The 27,427-nt window shown below is 51.0% G+C and overlaps 2 protein-coding genes and 1 long non-coding RNA gene across 3 annotated transcripts in view; 1 reads left to right on the top strand and 2 right to left on the bottom strand.

Annotated features, from left to right (window-relative positions):
• LOC146009863 (uncharacterized) overlaps positions 1-27,427 on the top strand; it is a 245,378-nt gene that overhangs the window by 46,258 nt on the left and 171,693 nt on the right. The gene's annotated exons all lie outside the window — the stretch shown is intronic.
• Positions 2,141-27,427, bottom strand: part of LOC146007360 (uncharacterized) — a 58,247-nt gene continuing 32,960 nt past the window's right edge. Inside the window, exons 10-13 of the mRNA XM_083145709.1 lie at positions 21,230-21,305; positions 18,833-18,930; positions 18,589-18,745; positions 2,141-3,237 (exon numbers count right to left, since the gene is read on the bottom strand). Of these exons, the coding sequence (XP_083001835.1) occupies positions 2,321-3,237; positions 18,589-18,745; positions 18,833-18,930; positions 21,230-21,305 (1,248 nt within the window). The 3' untranslated portion in view covers positions 2,141-2,320. The remainder of the gene's footprint in view (positions 3,238-18,588; positions 18,746-18,832; positions 18,931-21,229; positions 21,306-27,427) is intronic.
• On the bottom strand, positions 23,151-26,966 carry LOC146009899 (uncharacterized). The gene is made up of 3 exons (XR_014444696.1): positions 26,711-26,966; positions 23,866-24,030; positions 23,151-23,337 (listed from the first exon to the last, which is right to left on the bottom strand). It is a non-coding gene; the product is annotated as an uncharacterized LOC146009899 (long non-coding RNA).

The raw sequence follows: 27,427 nt of genomic DNA, 5'->3' as shown, positions 1-27,427 counted from the left end.
GAGAAATGTGACCGTTAGTAATGACTGCACCTGTGCACCTGCTAGGCGGTCTGGGAGACATAAGTTAGTAATGACTACACCTGTGCACCAGCTAGGGGGTCTGATAAATGTGACAGTTAGTAATGACTGCACCTCTGCACCAGCTAGGGGGTCTGGGAGATGTGACTGTTAGAAATGACTGCACCTGTGCACCTGCTAGGGGGTCTGGGAGATGTGACAGTCAGTAATGACTGCACCTGTGCACCAGCTAGGGGGTCTGGGAGATGTGACAGTTAGTAATTATTGCACCTGTGCACCAGCTAGGGGGTCTGGGAGACAAGACAGTTAGTAATGATTACACATGTGCACCAGCTTGTGGTCTGAGAAATGTGACCGTTAGTAATGACTGCACCTGTGCACCTGCTAGGCGGTCTGGGAGACATAAGTTAGTAATGACTACACCTGTGCACCAGCTAGGGGGTCTGATAAATGTGACAGTTAGTAATGACTGCACCTCTGCACCAGCTAGGGGGTCTGGGAGATGTGACTGTTAGAAATGACTGCACCTGTGCACCTGCTAGGCGGTCTGGGAGACATGAGTTAGTAATGACTGCTCCTGTGCACCAACTAGGTGGTCTGATAAATGTGACAGTTAGTAATGACTGCACCTCTGCACCAGCTAGGGGGTCTGGGAGATGTGACTGTTAGTAATGACTGCACCTGTGCACCTGCTAGGCGGTCTGGGAGACATGAGTTAGTAATGACTGCTCCTGTGCACCAGCTAGGTGGTCTGATAAATGTGACAGTTAGTAATGACTGCACCTGTGCACCAGCTACGTGCTGTGGGAAATGTGACAGTTAGTAATGACTGCACCTGTGCACCAGCTAGGGGATCTGGGAGATGTGACAGTTAGTAATGACTGCACCTGTGCAGCTGCTACATGCTGTGGGAAATGTGACAGTTAGTAAGGATTGCACCTGTGCACCAGCTAGGGGATCTGGGAGATGTGACAGTTAGTAATGATTGCACCTGTGCTCTAGATAGGGGATCTGGGAGATGTGACAGTTAGTAATGATTGCACCCGTGCTCTAGATAGGGGGTCTGGGAAACGTTTTGTTAGATCTCACAGACTGTTTTGGCCAGTCCTGATATAGGGTGTTTGAAAAATATGGACGTAATTTGAAATCTCTGTAACCACAAGTCTCCCATGAATAAATCTGGCACACTAAGAGCCTTGGCTCAGTCATTCACAAAATGGTGGCCCTACAACGCAAAGCATTCCGCGTTCTGCCGTTCAGCAAGTCAGAATACGTAATTGTGGCGTAGAGTGTTTTAGTCCACACAAGCGCCCACTGAGGACATAACCCCCGCCACCACTGCTTGCACACATACAAGTTGGCAGAGAACAAACACCCTGGCCTACTACTCTCCAGCTGTTCTAAAACTACAAGTCCCAGCATGCCGTGCGACAGCTTTGCTATTAGAGAATGCTAAAACTGTGGCAATGCACAGCTGGAGCGTCACAAGTTAGCCACGCGCATCAAATGGTTTCGACATGTGAATGTGCACCGACTCTAGATTTTGGTAAAGATCCAACGACTAAGGCCCCCGACCCGGCTCTTTACCGAGGTCGGGCCGAGACCCGGGAATTTGCCGGCTAATAGACCCGGGAATTTCACGGGTGGTATGTCTGAAAGGGGTATAAGAGTCATTAAAAGACATGGAGGAACTGAAGGGACTACCCTATATAGGAGGTCTGACTAGGGATGGCCATTGGTGCTTTCACCATCGATAGTGACAAACTATGTGATGGACGACCATCGATAGTTTTAGCTATTGAAGGTCATCCATTTTCTTTGGCTGGCACGTGGGTCAATCAGAATGTGTGGGCGAGGCTTCAAGTGCATCAGGGGCGGGGCTATGTTCAGTGTCCCGGCACCTTGAGAAAAAAAAAATCAGTTTTGCTGTGCCATCGATGGATGGAAAAGATCTGGTTCTCCAGCATCGATGGCAAAAATATTCAGCATCAGCCATAAACCATCGATGATTTTTAAATCATCATCGATGGCCCTCCCTAGGTCTGACTTGTTTCTGGTCTCTATAATAGAAGATTGTCAGTAGGTAATTTTGTGTGTGTGTGTGTGTACGAGAATGATGTAATAACAGGACAGAATCAGGTTTATTGTCAGACACAGGATACAACACAGGTAAGCAATTGGCAACAGACTGAAGACACAATCACAATAAACCAGGAATAAAGCAGCAACAATGATCCGGGAATACAATAATAAATACAGGTACAATACAATAATTTTATGCCCACAGAAATTGCCGTGTACCTTAATTTTTTATATTAAAAGAGATCGTCTTTGTGTTACCCTTCTCACTTGTGTGTACTTTCATATGTTTAATAAGAGATGTTTTATACGTAAAACATTTCTCACACTGAGAGCACTGGAATTGCCTCCCGCCCGTGTGACTTCTCTCATGCCGAATAAGATTTGAGATCTGCGTAAAACATTTCCCACACTCAGAGCACGGAAACGGCTTCTCCCCCGTGTGAATTATCTCATGTGTAGCCAGAGACGACTTCCGCGTAAAACATTTCCCACACTCGGGGCACGGATAAGGTTTCTCGCCCGTGTGGCTTCTCTCGTGGGTAACCAGAAGCCATTTCTGCGTAAAACATTTCTTGCACTCGGAACACGGAAATGGTTTCACGCCCGTGTGGCTTCTCTGGTGTGTAACGAGAGCCGATTTGTTTGTAAAGCATTTCCCACACTCTGGGCATGGAAATGGCCTCTCGCCTGTGTGACTTCTCTCGTGTATAACAAGAGCTGATTTGTGCGTAAAACATTTCCCACACTCAAAACATGGAAAAAGTTTGTCACCTGTGTGATGTCGCTGATGTATGACAAGAGAGGATTTCTGGGCAAAGCATTTCCCACACTCAGAACATGGAAATGGTTTCTCGATCGTTAAAACGGACTGATTAGTATTAACCTCTTTGGCGTCTAGAGAACTGGGAAGTATTTTATCTACCGGATGGACTGTAACAGAGGCACCGATATCTGATCTATCGTGGGAACATTCCCCCTGCTTAGAGGGATAAGAAGGGATGTCTGCAATGTATGTTACTGGAAGTATAACCGGGATAATGGACTTTTCTTCTGGAGAATCATGTGTGATGTCATCATCTTCTACACCTGGAGATAAGTGGAGATGTTCCTCTGAGATACTCTGACCACTATGTCCATCTGCGGAGAGTAACATAGGTCACAATAGTAATATTTTCCTGTAACGGGATTCATTCTGAGATGTTTCATGAACCAGGTCAAGGATGGAATCTCTGTAGGACCTCATGAAAACCATTGTGTAGGCTAGGGACAGGTCGGCCAGGATTAATCAAGGACTCAGGGACCCTGCAATGATGAGGGACTACTGCTTAGACTCGGGGACCCTGCAGGAGTATAATAGGGTCTGGTCATATCTCTGGGCTGGTAACACACAGTGACATGATGTGAGGGGGAGAGCAGGAGTATAATAGGGGCTGATGGCTACTGATGTATGAGATACTCCAGAGAGTGCGGGGAGGAGACAGGTCAGATCTCTGGGCTGGTAACACACAGTGACATGATGTGAGGAGGAGAGCAGGAGCATAATAGGGGCTGATGGCTCCTGATGTATGAGATACACCAGAGAGTGCGGGGAGGAGACTGGTCATATCTCTGGGCTGGTAACACACAGTGACATGATGTGAGGGGGAGAGCAGGAGTATAATAGGGGCTGATGGCTCCTGATGTATGAGATACACCAGAGAGTGCGGGGAGGAGACTGGTCAGATCTCTGGGCTGGTAACACACAGTGACATGATGTGAGGGGAGAGCAGGAGTATAATAGGGGCTGATGGCACCTGATGTGTGAGATACACCAGAGAGTGCGGGGAGGAGACTGGTCAGATCTCTGGGCTGGTAACACATAGTGACATGATGTGAGGGGGAGAGCAGGAGTATAATAGGGGCTGATGGCTGCTGATGTATGAGATACACCAGAGAGTGCGGGGAGGAGACTGGTCAGATCTCTGGGCTGGTAACACACAGTGACATGATGTGAGGGGGAGAGCAGGAGTATAATAGGGGCTGATGGCTCCTGATGTATGAGATACACCAGAGAGTGCGGGGGACTGGTCAGATCTCTGGGCTGGTAACACACAGTGACATGATGTGAGGGGGAGAGCAGGAGTATAATAGGGGCTGATGGCTCCTGATGTATGAGATACACCAGAGAGTGCGGGGAGGAGACTGGTCAGATATCTGGGCTGGTAACACACAGTGACAGGATGTTAGGGGGAGAGCAGGAGTATAATAGGGGTTGATGGCTCCTGATGTATGAGATACACCAGAGACTGCAGGGAGGAGACTGGTCAGATCTCTGGGCTGGTAACACACAGTGACATGATGTGAGGGGGAGAGCAGGAGTATAATAGGGGCTGATGGCTCCTGATGTATGAGATACACCACAGAGTGCGGGGAGGAGACTGGTCAGATCTCTGGGCTGGTAACACACAGTGACATAATGTGAGGGGAGAGCAGGAGTATAATAGGAGCTGATGGCTCCTGATGTATGAGATACACCAGAGAGTGCGGGGAGGAGACTGGTCAGATCTCTGGGCTGGTAACACACAGTGACATGATGTGAGGGGGAGAGCAGAAGTATAATAGGGGCTGATGGTTCCTGATGTATGAGATACACCAGAGAGTGCGGGGAGGAGACTGGTCAGATCTCTGGGCTGGTAACACACAGTGACATGATGTGAGGGGAGAGCAGGAGTATAATAGGGGCTGATGGCTGCTGATGTATGAGATACACCAGAGAGTGCGGGGAGGAGACTGGTCAGATCTCTGGGCTGGTAACACACAGAGACATGATGTGAGGGGAGAGCAGGAGTATAATAGGGGCTGATGGCTCCTGATGTATGAGATACACCAGAGAGTGCGGGGAGGAGACTGGTCAGATCTCTGGGCTGGTAACACACAGTGACATGATGTGAGGGGGAGGGCAGGAGTGTAATAGGGGCTGATGGCTCCTGATGTATGAGATACACCAGAGAGTGTGGGGAGGAGACTGGTCAGATATCTGGGCTGGTAACACACAGTGACATGATGTGAGGAGAGAGCAGGAGTATAATAGGGGCTGATGGTTCCTGATGTATGAGATACACCAGAGAGTGTGGGGAGGAGACTGGTCAGATCTCTGGGCTGGTAACACACAGTGACATGATGTGAGGGGGAGAGCAGGAGTCTAATAGGGGCTGATGGCACCTGATGTATGAGATACACCAGAGAGTGCGGGGAGGAGACTGGTCAGATCTCTGGGCTGGTAACACACAGTGACATGATGTGAGGAGGAGAGCAGGAGTATAATAGGGGCTGATGGCTGCTGATGTATGAGATATACCAGAGCGTGCGGGGAGGAGACTGGTCAGATCTCTGGGCTGGTAACACACAGTGACATGATGTGAGGAGGAGAGCAGGAGTATAATAGGGGCTGATGGCTCCTGATGTATGAGATACACCAGAGAGTGCGGGAGGAGACTGGTCAGATCTCTGGGCTGGTAACACACAGTGACATGATGTGAGGGGGAGAGCAGAAGTATAATAGGGGCTGATGGTTCCTGATGTATGAGATACACCAGAGAGTGCGGGGAGGAGACTGGTCAGATCTCTGGGCTGGTAACACACAGTGACATGATGTGAGGGGAGAGCAGGAGTATAATAGGGGCTGATGGCTGCTGATGTATGAGATACACCAGAGAGTGCGGGGAGGAGACTGGTCAGATCTCTGGGCTGGTAACACACAGAGACATGATGTGAGGGGAGAGCAGGAGTATAATAGGGGCTGATGGCTCCTGATGTATGAGATACACCAGAGAGTGCGGGGAGGAGACTGGTCAGATCTCTGGGCTGGTAACACACAGTGACATGATGTGAGGGGGAGGGCAGGAGTGTAATAGGGGCTGATGGCTCCTGATGTATGAGATACACCAGAGAGTGTGGGGAGGAGACTGGTCAGATATCTGGGCTGGTAACACACAGTGACATGATGTGAGGAGAGAGCAGGAGTATAATAGGGGCTGATGGTTCCTGATGTATGAGATACACCAGAGAGTGTGGGGAGGAGACTGGTCAGATCTCTGGGCTGGTAACACACAGTGACATGATGTGAGGGGGAGAGCAGGAGTCTAATAGGGGCTGATGGCACCTGATGTATGAGATACACCAGAGAGTGCGGGGAGGAGACTGGTCAGATCTCTGGGCTGGTAACACACAGTGACATGATGTGAGGAGGAGAGCAGGAGTATAATAGGGGCTGATGGCTGCTGATGTATGAGATATACCAGAGCGTGCGGGGAGGAGACTGGTCAGATCTCTGGGCTGGTAACACACAGTGACATGATGTGAGGAGGAGAGCAGGAGTATAATAGGGGCTGATGGCTCCTGATGTATGAGATACACCAGAGAGTGCGGAAGGAGACTGGTCAGATCTCTGGGCTGGTAACACACAGTGACATGATGTGAGGGGGAGAGCAGAAGTATAATAGGGGCTGATGGTTCCTGATGTATGAGATACACCAGAGAGTGCGGGGAGGAGACTGGTCAGATCTCTGGGCTGGTAACACACAGTGACATGATGTGAGGGGAGAGCAGGAGTATAATAGGGGCTGATGGCTGCTGATGTATGAGATACACCAGAGAGTGCGGGGAGGAGACTGGTCAGATCTCTGGGCTGGTAACACACAGAGACATGATGTGAGGGGAGAGCAGGAGTATAATAGGGGCTGATGGCTCCTGATGTATGAGATACACCAGAGAGTGCGGGGAGGAGACTGGTCAGATCTCTGGGCTGGTAACACACAGTGACATGATGTGAGGGGGAGGGCAGGAGTGTAATAGGGGCTGATGGCTCCTGATGTATGAGATACACCAGAGAGTGTGGGGAGGAGACTGGTCAGATATCTGGGCTGGTAACACACAGTGACATGATGTGAGGAGAGAGCAGGAGTATAATAGGGGCTGATGGTTCCTGATGTATGAGATACACCAGAGAGTGTGGGGAGGAGACTGGTCAGATCTCTGGGCTGGTAACACACAGTGACATGATGTGAGGGGGAGAGCAGGAGTCTAATAGGGGCTGATGGCACCTGATGTATGAGATACACCAGAGAGTGCGGGGAGGAGACTGGTCAGATCTCTGGGCTGGTAACACACAGTGACATGATGTGAGGAGGAGAGCAGGAGTATAATAGGGGCTGATGGCTGCTGATGTATGAGATATACCAGAGCGTGCGGGGAGGAGACTGGTCAGATCTCTGGGCTGGTAACACACAGTGACATGATGTGAGGAGGAGAGCAGGAGTATAATAGGGGCTGATGGCTCCTGATGTATGAGATACACCAGAGAGTGTGGGGAGGAGACTGGTCAGATCTCTGGGCTGGTAACACACAGTGACATGATGTGAGGGGAGAGCAGGAGTATAATAGGGGCTGATGGCTCCTGATGTATGAGATACACCAGAGAGTGCGGGGAGGAGACTGGTCAGATCTCTGGGCTGGTAACACACAGTGACATGATGTGAGGGGAGAGCAGGAGTATAATAGGGGCTGATGGCTCCTGATGTATGAGATACACCAGAGAGTGCGGGGAGGAGACTGGTCAGATCTCTGGGCTGGTAACACACAGTGACATGATGTGAGGGGGAGGGCAGGAGTGTAATAGGGGCTGATGGCTCCTGATGTATGAGATACACCAGAGAGTGTGGGGAGGAGACTGGTCAGATCTCTGGGCTGGTAACACACAGTGACATGATGTTAGGGGAGAGCAGAAGTATAATAGGGTCTGATACCTCCTGATGTATGATATACACCACAGAGTGTGGGGAGGAGACTGGTCAGATCTCTGGGCTGGTAACACACAGTGACATGATGTGAGGAGGAGAGCAGGAGTATAATAGGGGCTGATGGCTGCTGATGTATGAGATATACCAGAGCGTGCGGGGAGGAGACTGGTCAGATCTCTGGGCTGGTAACACACAGTGACATGATGTGAGGAGGAGAGCAGGAGTATAATAGGGGCTGATGGCTCCTGATGTATGAGATACACCAGAGAGTGTGGGGAGGAGACTGGTCAGATCTCTGGGCTGGTAACACACAGTGACATGATGTGAGGGGGAGAGCAGGAGTATAATAGGGGCTGATGGCTCCTGATGTATGAGATACACCAGAGAGTGCGGGGAGGAGACTGGTCAGATCTCTGGGCTGGTAACACACAGTGACATGATGTGAGGGGGAGAGCAGCAGTATAATAGGGGCTGATGGCTCCTGATGTATGAGATACACCAGAGAGTGCGGGGAGGAGACTGGTCAGATCTCTGGGCTGGTAACACACAGTGACATGATGTGAGGGGGAGAGCAGGAGTATAATAGGGGCTGATGGGTCCTGATGTATGAGATACACCAGAGAGTGCGGGGAGGAGACTGGTCAGATCTCTGGGCTGGTAACACATAGTGACATGATGTGAGGGGGAGAGCAGGAGTATAATAGGGGCTGATGGCTCCTGATGTATGAGATACACCAGAGAGTGTGGGGAGGAGACTGGTCAGATCTCTGGGCTGGTAACACACAGTGACATGATGTGAGGGGGAGAGCAGGAGTATAATAGGGGCTGATGGCTCCTGATGTATGAGATACACCAGAGAGTGTGGGGAGGAGACTGGTCAGATCTCTGGGCTGGTAACACACAGTGACATGATGTGAGGGGGAGAGCAGGAGTATAATAGGGTCTGATACCTCCTGATGTATGATATACACCACAGAGTGTGGGGAGGAGACTGGTCAGATCTCTGGGCTGGTAACACACAGTGACATGATGTGAGGGGGAGAGCAGGAGTCTAATAGGGGCTGATGGCACCTGATGTATGAGATACACCAGAGAGTGCGGGGAGGAGACTGGTCAGATCTCTGGGCTGGTAACACACAGTGACATGATGTGAGGGGGAGAGCAGGAGTATAATAGGGGCTGATGGCTCCTGATGTATGAGATACACCAGAGAGTGCGGGGAGGAGACTGGTCAGATCTCTGGGCTGGTAACACACAGTGACATGATGTGAGGGGGAGAGCAGGAGTATAATAGGGGCTGATGGCTCCTGATGTATGAGATACACCAGAGAGTGCGGGGAGGAGACTGGTCAGATCTCTGGGCTGGTAACACACAGTGACATGATGTGAGGGGGAGAGCAGGAGTATAATAGGGGCTGATGGCTCCTGATGTATGAGATACACCAGAGAGTGTGGGGAGGAGACTGGTCAGATCTCTGGGCTGGTAACACACAGTGACATGATGTGAGGGGGAGAGCAGGAGTATAATAGGGGCTGATGGCTCCTGATGTATGAGATACACCAGAGAGTGTGGGGAGGAGACTGGTCAGATCTCTGGGCTGGTAACACACAGTGACATGATGTGAGGGGGAGAGCAGGAGTATAATAGGGTCTGATACCTCCTGATGTATGATATACACCACAGAGTGTGGGGAGGAGACTGGTCAGATCTCTGGGCTGGTAACACACAGTGACATGATGTGAGGGGGAGAGCAGGAGTCTAATAGGGGCTGATGGCTCCTGATGTATGAGATACACCAGAGAGTGTGGGGAGGAGACTGGTCAGATCTCTGGGCTGGTAACACACAGTGACATGATGTGAGGGGAGAGCAGGAGTATAATAGGGGCTGATGGCTCCTGATGTATGAGATACACCAGAGAGTGCGGGGAGGAGACTGGTCAGATCTCTGGGCTGGTAACACACAGTGACATGATGTGAGGGGGAGAGCAGGAGTATAATAGGGGCTGATGGCTCCTGATGTATGAGATACACCAGAGAGTGTGGGGAGGAGACTGGTCAGATCTCTGGGCTGGTAACACACAGTGACATGATGTGAGGGGGAGAGCAGGAGTATAATAGGGGCTGATGGCTCCTGATGTATGAGATACACCAGAGAGTGTGGGGAGGAGACTGGTCAGATCTCTGGGCTGGTAACACACAGTGACATGATGTGAGGGGGAGAGCAGGAGTATAATAGGGTCTGATACCTCCTGATGTATGATATACACCACAGAGTGTGGGGAGGAGACTGGTCAGATCTCTGGGCTGGTAACACACAGTGACATGATGTGAGGGGGAGAGCAGGAGTCTAATAGGGGCTGATGGCACCTGATGTATGAGATACACCAGAGAGTGCGGGGAGGAGACTGGTCAGATCTCTGGGCTGGTAACACACAGTGACATGATGTGAGGAGGAGAGCAGGAGTATAATAGGGGCTGATGGCTGCTGATGTATGAGATATACCAGAGCGAGCGGGGAGGAGACTGGTCAGATCTCTGGGCTGGTAACACACAGTGACATGATGTGAGGAGGAGAGCAGGAGTATAATAGGGGCTGATGGCTCCTGATGTATGAGATACACCAGAGAGTGTGGGGAGGAGACTGGTCAGATCTCTGGGCTGGTAACACACAGTGACATGATGTGAGGGGGAGAGCAGGAGTATAATAGGGGCTGATGGCTCCTGATGTATGAGATACACCAGAGAGTGCGGGGAGGAGACTGGTCAGATCTCTGGGCTGGTAACACACAGTGACATGATGTGAGGGGGAGAGCAGGAGTATAATAGGGGCTGATGGCTCCTGATGTATGAGATACACCAGAGAGTGCGGGGAGGAGACTGGTCAGATCTCTGGGCTGGTAACACACAGTGACATGATGTGAGGGGGAGAGCAGGAGTATAATAGGGGCTGATGGGTCCTGATGTATGAGATACACCAGAGAGTGCGGGGAGGAGACTGGTCAGATCTCTGGGCTGGTAACACATAGTGACATGATGTGAGGGGGAGAGCAGGAGTATAATAGGGGCTGATGGCTCCTGATGTATGAGATACACCAGAGAGTGCGGGGAGGAGACTGGTCAGATCTTTGGGCTGGTAACACACAGTGACATGATGTGAGGGGGAGAGCAGAAGCATAATAGGGGCTGATGGCTGCTGATGTATGAGATACACCAGAGAGTGCGGGGAGGAGACTGGTCAGATCTCTGGGCTGGTAACACACAGTGACATGATGTGAGGGGGAGAGCAGGAGTATAATAGGGGCTGATGGCTCCTGATGTATGAGATACACCAGAGAGTGCGGGGAGGAGACTGGTCAGATCCCTGGGCTGGTAACACACAGTGACATGATGTGAGGGGGAGAGCAGGAGTATAATAGGGGCTGATGCCTCCTGATGTATGAGATACACCAGAGAGTGCGGGGAGGAGACTGGTCAGATCTCTGGGCTGGTAACACACAGTGACATGATGTGAGGGGGAGAGCAGGAGTATAATAGGGACTGATGGCTCCTGATGTATGAGATACAGCAGAGAGTGCGGGGAGGAGACTGGTCAGATCTCTGGGCTGGTAACACACAGTGACATGATGTGAGGGGGAAAGCAGGAGTATAATAGGGGCTGATGGCTCCTGATGTATGAGATACAGCAGAGAGTGCGGGGAGGAGACTGGTCAGATCTCTGGGCTGGTAACACACAGTGACATGATGTGAGGGGGAGAGCAGGAGTATAACATGGGCTGATGGCTCCTGATGTATGAGATACAGCAGAGAGTGCGGGGAGGAGACTGGTCAGATCTCTGGGCTGGTAACACACAGTGACATGATGTGAGGGGGAGAGCAGGAGTATAATAGGGGCTGATGGCTCCTGATGTATGAGTTACACCAGAGAGTGCGGGGAGGAGACTGGTCAGATCTCTGGGCTGGTAACACACAGTAACATGATGTGAGGAGGAGAGCAGGAGTATAATAGGGGCTGATGGCTCCTGATGTATGAGATACACCAGAGTGTGCGGGAGGAGTCTGGTCAGATCTCTGGGCTGGTAACACACAGTGACATGATGTGAGGGGGAGAGCAAGAGTATAATAGGGGCTGATGGCTGCTGATGTATGAGATACACCAGAGAGTATGGAGAGGAGACTGGTCAGATCTCTGGGCTGGTAACACACAGTGACATGATGTGAGGGGGAGAGCAGGAGTATAACATGGGCTGATAACTCCAGATGTATGAGATACACCAGAGAATGTGGGGAGGAGACTGGTCAGATCTCTGGGCTGGTAACACACAGTGACATGATGTGAGGGGGAGAGCAGGTGTATAATAGGAGCTGATGGATCCTGATGTATGAGATACACCATAGAATGTGGGGAGGAGACTGGTCAGATCTCTGGGCTGGTAACACACAGTGACATGATGTGAGGGGGAGAGCAGGAGTATAACAGGGGCTGATGGCTCCTGATGTATGAGATACACCAGAGAGTGCGGGGAGGAGACTGGTCAGATCTCTGGGCTGGTAACACACAGTGACACGATGTGAGGGGGAGAGCAGGAGTATAATAGGGGCTGATGGCTCCTGATGTATGAAATACACCAGAGAGTGCGGGGAGGAGACTGGTCAGATCTCTGGGCTGGTAACATACAGTGACATGATTTGAGGGGGAGAGCAGGAGTATAACATGGGCTGATAACTCCTGATGTATGAGATACACCAGAGAATGTGGGGAGGAGACTGGTCAGATCTCTGGGCTGGTAACACACAGTGACATGATGTGAGGGGGAGAGCAGGTGTATAATAGGAGCTGATGGCTCCTGATGTATGAGATACACCAGAGAATGTGGGGAGGAGACAGGTCAGATCTCTGGGCTGGTAACACACAGTGACATGATGTGAGGGGGAGAGCAGGAGTATAATAGGGGCTGATGGCTCCTGATGTATGAAATACATCAGAGAGTGCGGGGAGGAGACTGGTCAGATCTCTGGGCTGGTAACACACAGTGACATGATGTGAGGGGGAGAGCAGGAGTATAATAGGGGCTGATGGCTCCTGATGTATGAGATACACCAGAGAGTGCGGGGAGGAGACTGGTCAGATCTCTGGGCTGGTAACACACAGTAACATGATGTGAGGGGGAGAGCAGGAGTATAATAGGGGCTGATGGCTCCTGATGTACGAGATACACCAGAGAGTGCGGGAAGGAGACTGGTCAGATCTCTGGGCTGGTAACACACAGTAACATGATGTGAGGGGGAGAGCAGGAGTATAATAGGGGTTGATGGCTGCTGATGTATGAGATACAGCAGAGAGTGCGGGGAGGAGACTGGTCAGATATCTGGGCTGGTAACACACAGTGACATGATGTGAGGGGGAGAGCAGGAGTATAATAGGGGCTGATGGCTCCTGATATATGAGATACACCAGAGAGTGCGGGGAGGAGACTGGTCAGATCTCTGGGCTGGTAACACAGTGACATGATGTGAGGGGGAGAGCAGGAGTATAATAGGGGCTGATGGATCCTGATGTATGAGATACACCAGAGTGTGCGGGGAGGAGACTGGTCAGATCTCTGGGCTGGTAACACACAGTAACATGATGTGAGGGGGAGAGCAGGAGTATAATAGGGGCTGATGGCTGCTGATGTATGAGATACACCAGAGAGTGCGGGGAGGAGACTGGTCAGATCTCTGGGCTGGTAACACACAGTGACATGATGTGAGGGGGAGAGCAGGAGTATAATAGGGGCTGATGGCACCTGATGTATGAGATACACCAGAGTGTGGGGAGGAGACTAGTCAGATCTCTGGGCTGGTAACACACAGTGACATGATGTGAGGGGGACAGCAGGAGTATAATAGGGGCTGATGGCTCCTGATGTATGAGACACAGCAGAGAGTGCGGGGAGGAGACTGGTCAGATCTCTGGGCTGGTAACACACAGTAACATGATGTGAGGGGGAGAGCAGGAGTATAATAGGGGCTGATGGTTCCGGATGTATGAGATACACCAGAGAGTGCGGGGAGGAGACTGGACAGATCTCTGGGCTGGTAACACGCAGTGACATGATGTGAGGGGAGAGCAGGAGTATAATAGGGGCTGATGGCTCCTGATGTATGAGATACACCAGAGAGTGCGGGGAGGAGACTGGTCAGATCTCTGGGCTGGTAACACACAATGACATGATGTGAGGGGGAGAGCAGGAGTATAATAGGGGCTAATGGCTGCTGATGTATGAGATACACCAGAGAGTGCGGGGAGGAGACTGGTCAGATCTCTGAGCTGGTAACACACAGTGACATGATGTGAGAGGGAGAGCAGGAGTATAATAGGTGCTGATGGCTCCTGATGTATGAGATACACCAGAGAGTGCGGGGAGGAGACTGGTCAGATCTCTGGGCTGGTAACACACAGTGACATGATGTAAGGGGAGAGCAGGAGTATAATAGGGGCTGATGTATGAGATACACCAGAGAGTGCGGGGAGGAGACTGGTCAGATCTCTGGGCTGGTAACACACAGTGACATGATGTGAGGGGAGAGCAGGAGTATAATAGGGGCTGATGTATGAGATACACCAGAGAGTGCGGGGAGGAGACTGGTCAGATCTCTGGGCTGGTAACACACAGTGACATGATGTGAGGGGGAGAGCAGGAGTATAATAGGGGCTGATAGCTCCTGATGTATGAGATACACCAGAGAGTGCGGGGAGGACACTGGTCAGATCTCTGGGCTGGTAACACACAGTGACATTGGCCCTTATTCTGGTTGGTGCGGTCGAGCCGCATATGCGGCTCCGACCGCACCAGACGTATCCCCGCCCACACTACGGATCGCCACGGCCGTCCGTACACGGACGGCTGGCGATCCGCACGAAAATGGTGGAGGCGTACGCCTCCACCATGGTGGGAGCTGCCCCCTGCATTCGATGGTCGACGACCATCGAAGGCAGGGCCGCACGCCGCGGCAGCTCCCGCAAGCTGAGACCACACGGACAATCGTCCGTGTGGTAGCTTGTATGGGGGCTGAAAGCTGACATCCGCCGACGTCAGCTTTCCGCCCCCATGAGTGGCGTCATGCCCTCATTACCATGCGTACGCCCCGCGTTTGCATGGGAACGCCCATGAAACGCGGGGCGTACACATAGGGAAATGAGGGGATGAAGCCCCTCACGCCCCTATACGCCCCCTTTGCGGCGGACGAAATCCGTCTGCGGCGAAGGGGGCTGCACATGCGCAGATTGACCTCTGCGCATGTGCAGAAGAAAAACATCGGCGGTACGGCCGCACGCGGGCCGTACCGCACGAATCAAAATAAGGGCCATTATGTGAGGGGGAGAGCAGGAGTATAATAGGGGCTGATGGCTCCTGATGTATGAGATACACCAGAGAGTGCGGGGAAGAGACTGGTCAGATCTCTGGGCTGGTAACACACAGTGACATGATGTGTGGGGAGAGCAGGAGTATAATAGGGGCTGATGGCTCCTGATGTATGAGATACACCAGAGTGTGGGGAGGAGACTGGTCAGATCTCTGGGCTGGTAACACACAGTGACATGATGTGAGGGGGAGAGCAGGAGTATAATAGGTGCTGATGGCTCCTGATGTATGAGATACACCAGAGAGTGCGGGGAGGAGACGGGTCAGATCTGTAGGCTGGTAACACAAAGTAACATGATGTGAGGGGGAGAGCAGGAGCATAATAGGGACTGATGGCTCCTGATGTATGAGATACACCAGAGAGTGCAGGGAGGAGACTGGTCAGATCTCTGGGCTGGTAACACACAGTGACATGATGTGAGGGGGAGAGCAGGAGTATAATAGGGGCTGATGGCTCCTGATGTATGAGATACACCAGAGTGTGGGGAGGAGACTAGTCAGATCTCTGGGCTGGTAACACACAGTGACATGATGTGAGGGGGAGAGCAGGAGTATAATAGGGGCTGATGGCTGCTGATGTATGAGATACACCAGAGAGTGCGGGGAGGAGACTGGTCAGATCTCTGGGCTGGTAACACACAGTGACATGATGTGAGGGGGAGAGCAGGAGTATAATAGGGGCTGATGGCTGCTGATGTATGAGATACACCAGAGAGTGCGGGGAGGATACTGGTCAGATCTCTGGGCTGGTAACACACAGTGACATGATGTGAGGGGGAGAGCAGGAGTATAATAGGGGCTGATGGCTCCTGATGTATGAGATACACCAGAGAGTGCGGGGAGGAGACGGGTCAGATCTGTAGGCTGGTAACACAAAGTAACATGATGTGAGGGGGAGAGCAGGAGCATAATAGGGACTGATGGCTCCTGATGTATGAGATACACCAGAGAGTGCAGGGAGGAGACTGGTCAGATCTCTGGGCTGGTAACACACAGTGACATGATGTGAGGGGGAGAGCAGGTGTATAATAGGGGCTGATGGCTGCTGATGTATGAGATACACCAGAGAGTGCGGGGAGGAGACTGATCAGATCTCTGGGCTGGTAACACACAGTGACATGATGTGAGGGGGAGAGCAGGTGTATAATAGGGGCTGATGGCTGCTGATGTATGAGATACACCAGAGAGTGCGGGGAGGATACTGGTCAGATCTCTGGGCTGGTAACACACAGTGACATGATGTGAGGGGGAGAGCAGGAGTATAATAGGGGCTGATGGCTCCTGATGTATGAGATACACCAGAGAGTGCGGGAGGAGACTGGTCAGATCTCTGGGCTGGTAACACACAGTGACATGATGTGAGGGGGAGAGCAGGTGTATAATAGGGGCTGATGGCTGCTGATGTATGAGATACACCAGAGAGTGCGGGGAGGAGACTGATCAGATCTCTGGGCTGGTAACACACAGTGACATGATGTGAGGGGGAGAGCAGGAGTATAATAGGGGCTGATGGCTCCTGATGTATGAGACACACCAGAGAGTGCGGGGAGGAGACTGGTCAGATCTCTGGGCTGGTAACACAGTGACATGATGTGAGGGGGAGAGCAGGAGTATAATAGGGGCTGATGGCTCCTGATGTATGAGATACACCAGAGAGTGCGGGGAGGAGACTGGTCAGATCTCTGGGCTGGTAACACACAGTGACATGATGTGAGGGGGAGAGCAGGAGTATAATATGGGCTGATGGCACCTGATGTATGAGATACACCAGAGAGTGCGGGGAGGAGACTGGTCAGATCTCTGGGCTGGTAACACACAGTGACATGATGTGAGGGGGAGAGCAGGAGTATAATAGGGACTGATGGCTCCTGATGTATGAGATACACCAGAGAGTGCGGGGAGGAGACTGGTCAGATCTCTGGGCTGGTAACACACAGTGACATGATGTGAGGGGGAGAGCAGGAGTATAATAGGGGCTGATGGCTGCTGATGTATGAGATACACCAGAAAGTGCGGGGAGGAGACTGGTCAGATCTCTGGGCTGGTAACACACAGTGACATGATGTGAGGGGGAGAGCAGGAGTATAATAGGGGCTGATGGCTGCTGATGTATGAGATACACCAGAGAGTGCAGGGAGGAGACTGGTCAGATCTCTGGGCTGGTAACACACAGTGACATGATGTGATGGGGAGAGCAGGAGTATAATAGGGGCTGATGGCTCCTGATGTATGAGATACACCAGAGAGTGCGGGGAGGAGACTGGTCAGATCTCTGGGCTGGTAACACACAGTGACATGATGTGAGGGGGAGAGCAGGAGTATAATAGGGGCTGATGGCTCCTGATGTATGAGATACACCAGAGAGTGCAGGGAGGAGACTGGTCAGATCTCTGGGCTGGTAACACACAGTGACATGATGTGAGGGGAGAGCAGGAGTATAATAGGGGCTGATGGATCCTGATGTATGAGATACACCAGAGAGTGCGGGGAGGAGACTGGTCAGATCTCTGGGCTGGTAACACACAGTGACATGATCTGAGGGGGAGAGCAGGAGTATAATAGCGGCTGATGGCACCTGATGTATGAGATACACCAGAGAGTGCGGGGAGGAGACTGATCAGATCTCTGGACTGGTAACACACAGTGACATGATGTGAGGGGGAGAGCAGGAGTATAATAGGGGCTGATGGCTCCTGATGTATGAGATACACCAGAGAGTGCGGGGAGGAGACTGGTCAGATCTCTGGGCTGGTAACACAGTGACATGATGTGAGGGGGAGAGCAGGAGTATAATAGGGGCTGATGGCTCCTGATGTATGAGATACACCAGAGAGTGCGGGGAGGAGACTGGTCAGATCTCTGGGCTGGTAACACACAGTGACATGATGTGAGAGGCAGAGCAGGAGCATAATAGGGGCTGATAGCTCCTGATATATGAGATACACCAGAGAGTGCGGGGAGGAGACTGGTCAGATCTCTGAGCTGGTAACACACAGTGACACGATGTGAGGGGGAGAGCAGGAGTATAATAGGGGCTGATGGCTGCTGATGTATGAGAGAATAGATTGCTGTAGTGACAGAACAAGGAGAATATGTTACTCTGTACTGAGGGCCAAATGTATCAAGCTTCAAAAAGTAAAAAAATGGAGAGTGATAAACAGCCAGCCAATCAGCTCCTACCTGTTATTTTTCAAACCCAGTCTGTAACATGGCAGGTAGGAGCTGATTGGCTGGCTGTTTATCACTCTACAATTTATCACTTTTTGCATCTTGATACATCTGGCCCTTGGTGATAATTACTCACCTGTGCTGATACCTGTAGGGATTTCCTCCTCCTTACACGGCTGGTCATATATCACATATGTCTCATCTTCCTTCTTTATATCTTCTAGCTTGACATCAGTAGAATACGTCTCTTTTCCCTCTAGAACCTCCGCCTTAATATTGGTCAGAACTTCACCCTAAATGACCATACAAAAACGAACACTTTGTTAATACCGGATTGTATGTATTCAGAGTTATTTGGTGAGACCTTAAATCCCACCTACCTGATCCTCCTGTGGGGCCCTGTGATTCTCCTCTGTACAATCCTGGGAATACAGAGGACGGGGACATCTCTCTGGGGTATTCCTGTTACTGGCCCCATCTGTAGGAGACACACAGTGACTGAGGACATTGTATATATGTGATTATCCTGGGAATACAGAGGACGGGGACATCTCTCTGGGGTATTCCTGTTACTGGGCCCATCTGTAGGAGACACGCAGTGACTGAGGACATGGTATATATGTGATTATCCTGGGAATACAGAGGACGGGGACATCTCTCTGGGGTATTCCTGTTACTGGCCCATCTGTAGGAGACACGCAGTGACTGAGGACATGGTATATATGTGATTATCCTGGGAATACAGAGGACGGGGACATCTCTCTGGGGTATTCCTGTTACTGGGCCCATCTGTAGGAGACACGCAGTGACTGAGGACATGGTATATATGTGATTATCCTGGGAATACAGAGGACGGGGACATCTCTCTGGGGTATTCCTGTTACTGGCCCATCTGTAGGAGACACACAGTGACTGAGTACATTGTATATATGTGATTATCCTGGGAATACAGAGGACGGGGACATCTCTCTGGGGTATTCCTGTTACTGGGCCCATCTGTAGGAGACACGCAGTGACTGAGTACATGGTATATATGTGATTATCCTGGGAATACAGAGGACGGGGACATCTCTCTGGGGTATTCCTGTTACTGGCCCATCTATAGGAGACACACAGTGACTGAGGACATTGTATATATGTGATTATCCTGGGAATACAGAGGACGGGGACATATCTCTGGGGTATTCCTGTTACTGGGCCCATCTGTAGGAGACACACAGTGACTGAGGACATGGTATATATGTGATTATCCTGGGAATACAGAGGACGGGGACATCTCTCTGGGGTATTCCTGTTACTGGGCCCATCTGTAGGAGACAAATATAGTTACTATCATGCGTGTTTGCATTTTTGGCTGCAAAAAGCATGTCGCTAATTTACAAAACCCCACAGAGTTTGCTGAAATACACCTGAAAATGACTGCACACACATGTACGAATCAATGTACCATCGGCCGGCACAACATGGAAATTGACCAACATTCGTTTCTGCAAACTATGAGCAGAATCGTTTCCGATAGACTACCATTCTAATCTAAGCATAACCAGGCCTGGGATCTTGGACAGGGCCTGGTTACAAAAATATTGGGGAAGAAGGATGTAGGGATACCCGTACTTTTTAAAAAAAGTACTGGGCTCCACAGGACAAGGAGGTAATGCCTTAGCCTGGAGACCCTACAGGTCCCAGCAAGCCTCCCCACATGCTGGTACTTGGAGAACCGCAAATTCCAGTATGTGGGGCATTATACATGTAGTCCCTAAATGAAAACAAATACTTCAACAGTACAGCTTTATTACGCACTTACACATACTAACCTATATCCCCCATAACCAGTAGCAATCCATTGGTAACCTGTAAAAAATAAAAAATTAACATACTCACCGAATCCAGTGTAGATCGGTCCTCTTCGGTCCATATAGGCCTCCCATGGGTTAATAAAAAAAGTTTCCCAGCACTGCGATCCAAATGCATGTATCATAATTCATGCGTATACAAGCGACATCACTTGGGGACCAGCCAGCCAATCAGGGAGCACCATGTAGTGTCGCTCTCCTGATTGGTTTAGGCTCTTGGAGCTGTCCCGCATGCGGATGCAGGTCAAGCTTGTGGTTGCCCTCAAATAACCTTATGGATTGCAGCTAACCGCCAGATTCCACTCATAGACTTCTATGTGGCTTTTTCACCACTCTGCTAGAGTGACAGCACAGCAGCACTAAGCCAATCAAGAGAACACTGGTACGTGATTACTAGATGATATCTCATTGGTTGGCTGGTCCCCAAATGACAGATTGTTACGTGCGTTCGGATCGCGATGCCTATTTATTTTTCGCCCCTGGGATGGCAACATGGACTGAAGAGGACAGATCTACGCTAGATAAAGCGAGTATATATTTCTTATTTACAGGTTACATATTACTACTGGAAAATGGGACGTGAAGGGCTACAATATGTAGGTAAATATGTGTAAGTGTCAGTATGTATGCGAGTGTACGGTCTTTATTGTCAAATTTGTTGTAATCCTGGGACTGTACCAGTGGGCCATTCAATGTCCAGCATGCTGGTACTCGTAATTCTCAGACTACCAGCAGGCAGGAAATGTTATTTGGGCCTGTAGTTTCACAAGGAAAACAATATAAATTCTTATTTTTAGGCCTGGTAATTCCTAGGCGGGGGGACCCCACACAGTTTTTATTTTTAAATCTTTAATTATCTTTTACTCAAATATGTACTGCATGGATCTGACTGTACCTGCTCTCCCCTGTACAATCTTCACTTACCCAATGATGTGAGGGGCCGGTGTTTCTCCATCATCACGTCCTTGCACAGACCCCTGTGTTCCTCTATATACTCCCCCTCCTGCATGGAGAGATAGACAGTGACATCCTGACACCTTATAGGAACCTGACACACACAATGATACAGTCATCACACAGACACATCCCTCGGTGTTACTGTATAACGTCCCATTCCCAGCAGTCACCTCTCCGGTCACATCCCTCAGTGTTACTGTATAACATCCGTTCCCCAGCGGTCACCTCTCCGGTCACATCCCACGGTGTTACTGTATAATGTCTCATTCCCAGCGGTCACCTCTCCGGTCACATCTCCCGGTGTTACTGTATAACATCCCATTCCCAGCAGTCACCTCTCTGGTCACATCCCCCGGTGTTACTGTATAACGTCCCATTCCCAGCAGTCACCTCTCCGGTCACATCCCCCGGTGTTACTGTATAACGTCCCATTCCCAGCAGTCACCTCTCCAGTCACATCCCCGGTGTTAATGTATAACGTCCCATTTCCAGCAGTCACCTTTCCAGTCACATCCACCGGTGTAACTGCATAACGTCACATTCCCAGCAGTCACCTCTCCGGTCACATCCCCCGGTGTTACTGTATAACGTCCCATTCCCAGCAGTCACCTCTCCGGTCACATCCCCTGGTGTTACTGTATAATGTCTCATTCCCAGCAGTCACCTCTCCGGTCACATCCGCCGGTGTTATTGTATAACGTCCCATTCCCAGCAGTCACCTCTCCGGTCACATCCCCTGGTGTTACTGTGTAACGTCCCATTCCCAGCAGTCACCTCTCTGGTCACATCCCCTGGTGTTACTGTATAACGTCCCATTCCCAGCAGTCACCTCTCCGGTCACATCCCCCGGTGTAACTGTATAACGTCCCATTCCCAGCAGTCACCTCTCCGGCAATGTTCCCTCTAATTTTACGAAGGCTGTGTGCGGCTAAAGATTTTGGCTGTGCAACTTTGGAATGAAATTTACATTTTTGTGCGTCACTTATATATAACTGGAAAATGACGTTCAGCATATGTGTTAACTTTACTTCAAAATTATATTAAACATTTAAACATTCAAAATACAGTACACAGTGTAGTTAATGGGTGAAACACACATTAATTGAGTCCACAACTGCAAAAAGGGACCACTGCTGCTTTGTGCGCTCAGTTGTAATGTCTGTGCGCACGCTCGTCAAGGTGTGTGCGCGCGCACGTGCGCACAGCTTAGAGGGAACACTGCTCTCCGGTCACATCCCCCGGCGTTACTGTATAACGTCCCATTCCCCACAGTCACCTCTCCGGTCACATCCCCCAGTGTTACTGTGTAACGTCCCATTCCCAGCAGTCACCTCTCTGGTCACATCCCCTGGTGTTACTGTATAACGTCCCATTCCCAGCAGTCACCTCTCCGGTCACATCCCCGGGTGTTACTGTATAACGCCCCATTCCCAGCAGTCACATCTCCGGTCACATCCCCCGGTGTTACTGTATAACATCCCATTCCCAGCAGTCACATCTCCGGTCACATCCCCCGGTGTTACTGTATAACGTCCCATTCCCAGCAGTCACCTCTCCGGTCACATCCCCCAGTGTTACTGTATAACGTCCCATTCCCTGCAGTCACCTCTCTGGTCTCATCCCCCGGTGTTACTGTATAACGTCCCATTCCCAGCAGTCACCTCTCCGGTCACATCCCCCGGTGTTACTGTATAACGCCCCATTCCCAGCAGTCACCTCTCTCCGGTCACATCCCCCGGTGTTACTGTGTAACGTCCCATTCCCAGCAGTCACCTCTCCGGTCACATCCCCCGGTGTTACTGTATAACGTCCCATCCCCAGCGGTCACCTCTCCGGTCACATCCCCCGGTGTTACTGTATAACGTCCCATTCCCAGCAGTCACCTCTCCGATCAGCAGCTGAATGATCTTGTTGGTTAATTCCAGGATCTTCTTGTCATTGTGTCTCTCATGTATCAGTGAGCGAGGTTGAGGCACCTTGATGAGGTTCTGGGTCCTGCTTATTCCTCTTGATCCACAGGCATGACTGATGGATGTCTCACGCTGACCAGATGTCTTCTTTACAACAGTATACTCCTGTGTATTACAAAATGCAATATTACTGCTAACACTTGCAGTAATAGAGATAAGAGCGATGTCACTGTGACACTCCCAGACCCCCTCACCTCCCCAGTCAGGTCCCCGTGTCAGTAATAGAGATAAGAGTGACGTCACTGTGACGCTCCCAGACCCCCTCACCTCCCCGGTCAGGTCCCTGTGTCAGTAATAGAGATAAGAGTGACGTCACTGTGACGCTCCCAGACCCCCTCACCTCCCCAGTCAGGTCCCTGTGTTAGTAATAGAGATAAGAGTGATGTCACTGTGACGCTCCCAGACCCCCTCACCTCCCCAGTCAGGTCCCCGTGTCAGTAATAGAGATAAGAGTGAGGTCACTGTGACGCTCCCAGACCCCCCTCACCTCCCCGGTCAGGTCCCTGTGTCAGTAATAGAGATAAGAGTGACGTCACTGTGACGCTCCCAGACCCCCTCACCTCCCCGGTCAGGTCCCTGTGTCAGTAATAGAGATAAGAGTGACGTCACTGTGACGCTCCCAGACCCCCTCACCTCCCCAGTCACCAGGTAGATGATCTCCAGGGTGATATTCAGTATCCTCTCAGATGTGTAACTCCTGTCTTTGTCTCTCCTCAGTGACTCGGTGGTTAAAAAGGACATTTCTCCCCCTCACGTGACTCCTAGTAACAAGGATCAGACACCTCACTACCCAGATGTCTATGGAAAAAAATTGAGTTATGAAAAGCTATTTATTAACAATTATTGACGTAGTACAAACTTATTATGCAGCGCTGAGCATGGAATATTTAGTCACACGAGTCCCTGCGCCAGAGGAACGTACGATCTACATTTCCAATCTACATTTCCTACCTCATGGACAAATATTAGGGGTATTTCTGAGAGAAGCCAACTAACCAGAGTGTGGAAGGAAACCATGCAAACATGGGACAAACATACAAACTCCACACATACAGGGACTTGGTTGGTAGAATGTTGCCCATATAAACCTAAGAATACACCCAGTGACCTCATTCCCAGAGTCTTGGTCAACGTTTCTCAGTAGCTTCTGAGGGACCATCAGGTGACATCGCTGGAAGTTACGCCCAATGGTCCTCTCACGGCCAGGAGTCCTGGGCCTCCAAATCACATACATTGTGCAATTTGCTTGAGGAACCAGACCTTCTCCGTGGTCAAAGTGGTGGATGACTTCTAATTCTGGATCCCTTGTATTCGGATGCCCTGTCTAGCAGGAGCCCTCTGAAGATCCTGATGTGGGGCAACAGAGTTCTACCTACACCCAGGATACAGAGGCACCTATTCCAAGAGCTGGAATGAAGGGCTTCAGTACTCTGAAGACCATTCTGGCATCCAGAGTGGATGGCAAAGGCCAATGTGGCAGCTAGAACGGATGGCCAAGGTTCTCGTAGCCGTGTTCTGGCTGGGGAGTGCATGCAGAGTTCCAATATGGCACTCAGAACAGGCGGCACAAATACCCTGATCCTCAGAGCTTCAGCCGCAGTGGCCGGTTCTCAGAGCGCCATTCCGGCACCTGGATGACATACTCAAGGTTTTATTAGGTCACCCAGAATAGACGGCTAATATCCTATACCGGCATCTGGATCCGGCAGGAGAACGTACTCAGTGCCCCATTACAGCCCCTGATAGAGGACCAGAATAGGGAATTCTCTCACAGATTAATAGACATAGATAATACAGATCCGATTCCAGCACCGAAACATTGGTGACAGCACATGCAGAAACGGCAGGAGCTAAGTGATTGACAGTGAGCAGCAAATAGGCAGCAATATCCCAAACGGAAGTGCTCCCTTTGTGTTGTGGCAGTGTCAAGACCACAAAATATCGCAACACAGGGGTCTGCACCATCTGTATTACATTAACACCGGGGTCCGCACCACCTGTATTACAGTAACACCAGGGTCTGCACCATCTGTATTACATTAACACTGGGGTCCACACCACCTGTATTTCAGTAACACCGGGGTCCGCACCACCTGTATTACAGTAATACCGGGGTCCGCACCACCTGTATTACAGTAACACCGGGGTCCGCACCACATGTACTACAGTAACACCGGGGTCCGCACCACCTGTATTACAGTAACACAGGGGTCCGCACCACCTGTATTACAGTAACACAGGGGTCCGCACCACCTGTATTACATTAACACCGGGGTCTGCACCACCTGTATTACATTAACACCGGGGTCCGCACCACCTGTATTACATTAACACCGGGGTCCGCACCACCTGTATTACAGTAACACCGGGGTCCGCACCACCTGTATTACAGAAACACCGGGGTCCGCACCACCTGTATTACAGTAACACCAGGGTCCGCGCCACCTGTATTACAGTAACACCGGGGTCCGCGCCACCTGTATTACCGTAACACCGGGGTCCGCACCACCTATATTACAGTAACACCGGGGTCTGCACCACCTGTATAACAGTAACACCGGGGTCTGCCCCACCTGTATTACAGTAACACAGGGGTCCGCACCACCTGTATTACATTAACACGGGGTCCGCACCACCTGTATTACAGTAACACCGGGGTCCGCACCACCTGTATTACAGTAACACCGGGGTCCGCACCACCTGTATTACAGTAACACCGGGGTCCGCACCACCTGTATTACAGTAACACCAGGGTCCGTGCCACCTGTATTACAGTAACACCGGGGTCTGCACCACCTGTATTACAGTAACACAGCAGTCTGCACCACCTGTATTACAGTAACACCAGGGTCCGCACCACCTGTATTACTGTAACACCGGGGTCCGGGCCACCTGCATTACAGTAACACCAGGGTCTGCACCACCTGTATTACAGTAACACCAGGGTCCGCACCACCTGTATTACTGTAACACCGGGGTCCGGGCCACCTGCATTACAGTAACACCAGGGTCTGCGCCACCTGTATTACAGTAACACCGGGGTCCGCACCACCTGTATTACAGTAACACCGGGGTCTGCGCCAGCTGTATTAGAGTAACACCGGGGTCTGCACCACCTGTATTACCGTAACACCGGGGTCTGCACCACCTGTATTACAGTAACACCGGGGTCCTTACCACCTGTATTACAGTAACATTGGGATCTGCTCCACCTGTATTACAGTAACACCGGGGTCCGCGCCACCTGTATTACAGTAACACCGGGGTCTGCACCACCTGTATTACTGTAACACCGGGGTCAGCATAACCTGTATTACAGTAACACTGAGGTCTGCACCACCTGTATTACAGTAACACTGAGGTCTGAGCCACCTGTATTACAGTAACACTGAGGTCTGAGCCACCTGTATTACAGTAACACTGAGGTCTGAGCCAACTGTATTTGAAAAAAGAAAAGTCACTAGAGCATAACCCCCACCTGTTCAATGATAACGAAGCACCAAAATCTGCTCCAGCTGTATTATTACAAGGAATTAACAGGGGAGGGGTTAACAGGGGGGCACAGGTGTGGTGGGGAGGAGATAAAGGGGGCAGATGAGTGGGGGAGGGGATAGCAGGGGGCACAGGGGTGGGTGGAGCGGATAACAGTGGGCACAGAGGTGGTGGAGGGTATAGCAGGGGGAGCGGATAACAGGGGGCACAGGATTGGGGGAAAGGACAGCAGGGGGTATAGGAAACAGGACCTGGCGGTGTCGGACACAGCGATGTCTCCCGGCCCGGGAACAAAAGGCGGAGGTCAGAAAAAAGGAACCCGGGGACCAAACATCCGGGACACAGCACGGAAGTCGGGTGGAACGCACAGGCCAGAAGTTGCGTGGTACGCATAGCCCGGAAATCGGGTGGACCGCATAGCCCGGAAGTCGGGTGGACCGCATAGCCCGGAAGTCGGGTGGAACGCACAAGCAGCAAGCCGGGTGTGTAATGTCCTGCGGGTGAGAGGAGGAGGGTGAGAGGAGGAGGGTGGGCCGGCCTCTGGATACAGTATAATGCACTTACAGTACATCTGCATACCTCCCAACTTGTGTCCGGATGAAATAGGGACACTCGCGCGGCCGAAAAGGGGGCGGGGCGTATGCAAATGAGGGCGCGGCTTATGCTAATTAGCCGCGACCTCATTTTCATACGAGAATAGACG

The sequence above is a fragment of the Crinia signifera genome, chromosome 6 (assembly GCF_055691185.1).
Source record: "Crinia signifera chromosome 6, ASM5569118v1, whole genome shotgun sequence".
Lineage (NCBI taxonomy): Eukaryota > Metazoa > Chordata > Amphibia > Anura > Myobatrachidae > Crinia > Crinia signifera.
This window is presented reverse-complemented; position numbering and strand designations above follow the sequence as displayed.